Source organism: Neophocaena asiaeorientalis, unplaced genomic scaffold (assembly GCF_003031525.2).
Source record: "Neophocaena asiaeorientalis asiaeorientalis breed wild unplaced genomic scaffold, Neophocaena_asiaeorientalis_V1.1 scaffold217, whole genome shotgun sequence".
NCBI lineage: Eukaryota > Metazoa > Chordata > Mammalia > Artiodactyla > Phocoenidae > Neophocaena > Neophocaena asiaeorientalis.
Window position 1 is genome coordinate 3,653,509 of NW_020172293.1, and position 3,583 is coordinate 3,657,091.

The following is a 3,583-nucleotide window of genomic DNA, read 5'->3' on the forward strand; positions in this document are numbered from 1 at the left end:
TCTTTTAAGGCAACAATGAGAGGACACTGACCCCAACGCCCACCAGAAATGTAGGCGAGAGAGAGGAATGGGGAGAAGGGGCTTTTACTGTCTAGAGCTATAGGCACTCTGACATCAAGGCAGAATAGAATGGTCGAGCAACCTGGGATGGAGCCCAGGAGGATGGGCTGGAAGTGAGGATGTGTACTTGGTGGGAGGCGGGTAAGGTATGGGGAGAAGGGAGCCCCCCCCACCCAAGCTCTCTTCCTTGGCTTTACCAAACCCTCTCCTGTACCCCATCCCCCCATGACCGCTTGCATGGAGTCTGGACCACTGGGCAATGATTTAGCCAGTTTGCCAGTAGAGATCAGAAAATGCATCCCGTTCTGGGTTTGCAGCTTCTTTACTACGCTACTAGGTTTCAGGGCAGGGGCTGATGAGTGTTCAGAAGAGCAGGGCTGAGCAAAGGGTCTCCATACCCATCCAGAAGCTTGGCTTACTGGATTGTTTTCATAAACATTTTTGCTGAAGTTGGAAGAAGAGTGTCGACTTAGAAGGACCGCTGAATACCTGTCACTCAAACTGCCCCCACGCTGATCCTTCCAGTGCCAGGCTGTATTTACTGGCTAGAGATGCCCCAGGCCAGAGGCTCTCGAGCCTGGCTCTGCCACAGGGAGAGCCGCCCCTGCACCGAGCAGAGCGCAGCTCCGGCCTCTCCGCTGCCAAAGGAGACTCTGAAATGATACGTTTGTTCTGCTTTTACTGCCGCATTTTTTTTTTAAGAATTGCTACACTAGAATGAATGGATTATGAGTAAATAAAAAGAAGCTGTCAGTCTCTTTGAAGGTTGTGTTTAAAGGGACTTGCCAAGTCAGGACAGAAGAGTGACAAGATAGAGACCCTGGTGTTTTACATGCTCAGCCCGGCTCTTCCGCTTCATCTGCACCGCACTAAAGGATGTCGCTGAAGCATTGAATCACAAGAAAGTGGCACGCAAAATAAAAGGTGCCACATCACAATGATGGTAGTGTTTTAACGGCGGATTGCCACATTCCCTAATCCAACTGAAACGCAGGTCTACACAGCCGAAGAAAACGGTACAATACTTACATAACTTATAATTAAGTTGAAGTCTGCCTACCATTTGACTTTCTAATGAGTGTAATGAGATTACATGCCTGATAGAAGCACTTGTGCAAAAGCAACTTTCGTGTTTAATGAGGCCCTAATACAGGACAAAATCGAATTATTTTCTCTAGTCCCCAAATTCTGCCTCCAGTGTGAAATCTCCATCTTTTAGGGGGAGGGACGGGAGAGGCTGCAGAGGCTGGAAAGGGTGAGAGGGTCCGTGGCCAAGGGCCTCCTGGGAGCTTCGCGACGCAGAATCTCCGCGCGTCTGGCCAGGCCGCGCTGCGGGTCGGGCTCGCGGCCTCGCTTTAATTGGTTTTGGATGACGTCCATGGCACCCGCGGCGCGCGGGAACCCCTCGGTGGGTCTGAAACTAGGTTAAAGCAATTAGCATGCTGCCGACATATTGTCCTTCGGCAGGGCCGTGGGTACCAGGGCGATCGTACCTTGGTTGACCAGGCCTCTGCCTGGAGGGGAGAGACACCCCGCCTCCGCAGGGCCTGCGGGGCACGGGATCTGCGGATCAGCCAGTAGGTGCGCGCCGGGCGCGCGAGGCCCCGCTCGGTGCCTCTCCCTCCGCGCCCGCGCCGTCCGAGCGCGCGCGGGACCCCGCACACAAAGCCGCGCGCCCCGACTCCCGCCGCCGGCTGAGGGCGCCCCGAGGGCCAGGGCGGCCCCGGGTAGCGGCGGCGGAGACTAGCCCGAGCCCCAGCTTCCTGGGCTCTCCCGGCCGCGCCCTTACGCCTCTCCCCTTCGCTAGGGGGCGACCCTGAGCCCTCCACCCGAAGCTCGCCTTCTCCCCACGCTGCTTGCCTTAAGAGGACTAGATTCTGGAGACAAAACCAAGTGAATTTCAGAAATAACCCAGTTGCAGAAGTGGCAGAGAGGGCGCCCTCCTTCTCGCCTTACCTAAAAGACCCTGGGTTTTGTTGGGAAGCATCCGACAGGGTCTCCGGCCTCAGCATGGTCATCTTCCCCATCTGAGTTCCATGTACCTGACGCTGTAACTGCAGAAGGGATGGGTCACAGGACGGCTCAACAGCAACCCTTTCTCCCCAGCCCATGGAAGCAGAAAGGCCCCTTCCCTTGGCTAGACCAGAAACTAGCCCCCTGTTGCCACCGGACACACTTTCTACACTATGATTAGGCAGGGTGCCGGTGACCTTGGGTAAGACAAACATCGTCTCCCAGCCTTAGCTTTCCCGTCTGAAAAATGAGAACAATAAATAGTCTATGACCTCCTTGCCTCATAGGGTGTTTGGATGGTAGGCTAAAAATACAGGCGAAATATTTACGTATTTAGCGCTGACGATTCAGATGAAGAGCCTCCAAGAGAACTGAGGCCTAACCCTCTAACCCAATTCCTTTCAGCTAAAACTAAAAGCTACGTTTGAGTCTCTGGTTCAGGTTTTGCTTTTTTAAAACTAAGTTAATTACACTCCATCATGTATTAAACAAATAACTTTTACAAAAAGGTGTAAATAGCATTTATTAACATTGCTTAGAAATAAACCATATCTGGCAATAAATTAGCATGAAGTTTTCTGGCCAGAGTTCTTCCAACAATGCAGAGTTCTGCCAAAGGTGCTGGGTGGAATCACAGACTATTGCATATTTTTAGAAAATCAGGATAAATTATATAAATTATATATTTAAAAAGAGATCATCTATTTCATTAACTCGACAGGATAATAAATAGATAAATAACAAACAGTTGATTGCCATTAGAAAAATGTGATTCTTAAATTACATTTACGTTATATACATGTACAATATGCACAGAGACACAATCAGATCCTCTGGCGGGTCTGGGACTTCTCAGGACACAAACTCAAAGGGCGGTTCGTTTTCTATGTTGTTGAAGGAAGATTTGCTGTTGAGTTTTCTGGGATCCTCTGGGGTCCACACTTTGGCTGTTCGGATAATATTTTGTTCTTTGAGTTGTTTTTCATCAGTCCAAGAGAGAGAGTGTCCTGCAAGGGGAGGGAGGCCATAATCCGGGTCGCTGGGGGAGGGGGACCCTGAGGGGGTGAGAAGAGAAAACAGACTGTGAATGTCCAACTCTGTTCCCAACGGTGCCCTCCGGTCCGTTAGGACCCCCTCTTGGGCGCCTGGACAGACAGGCGTCTTAGGTTCCATTAGAACAACCCTCTTCCTCCACCCCTCAAGCCCCCAGCGCCTCCACCCCGCAATGCCAGAAGCTGCAATTCTGTCGGGGACACGCACCCTCCGAGCCATGGTCAAAGTGGCGAAAAAAAACCTCAGAAACGCCAGCTCGCTCTCAAGGTGGCCGGTGCCCACGACCCGTCCGTCCGTCTGTCGGTCAGTCGGCTGGTCGGTCTGTTCACCCAGCCCCTCCGGGACCTTCCCGTGCCCGTCCCCGTCTCCCCCAGCTGGGAGGCGGACGCACTTACGGGTGCCCCGATGGCAGATGATGACCTTCTGGACCTGGCTGCCCGGGCTGTCCCCGCCCAGG

General features: G+C 52.6%; 1 protein-coding gene across 1 annotated transcript in view; it reads right to left on the bottom strand.

Moving 5' to 3' along the window:
- Positions 1–2,925: 2,925 nt before the first annotated feature.
- PTF1A (pancreas associated transcription factor 1a) overlaps positions 2,926–3,583 on the bottom strand; it is a 1,146-nt gene continuing 488 nt past the window's right edge. The window contains exon 2 of the mRNA XM_024765806.1: positions 2,926–3,500. Within this exon, the coding sequence (XP_024621574.1) occupies positions 2,926–3,500 (575 nt within the window). The remainder of the gene's footprint in view (positions 3,501–3,583) is intronic.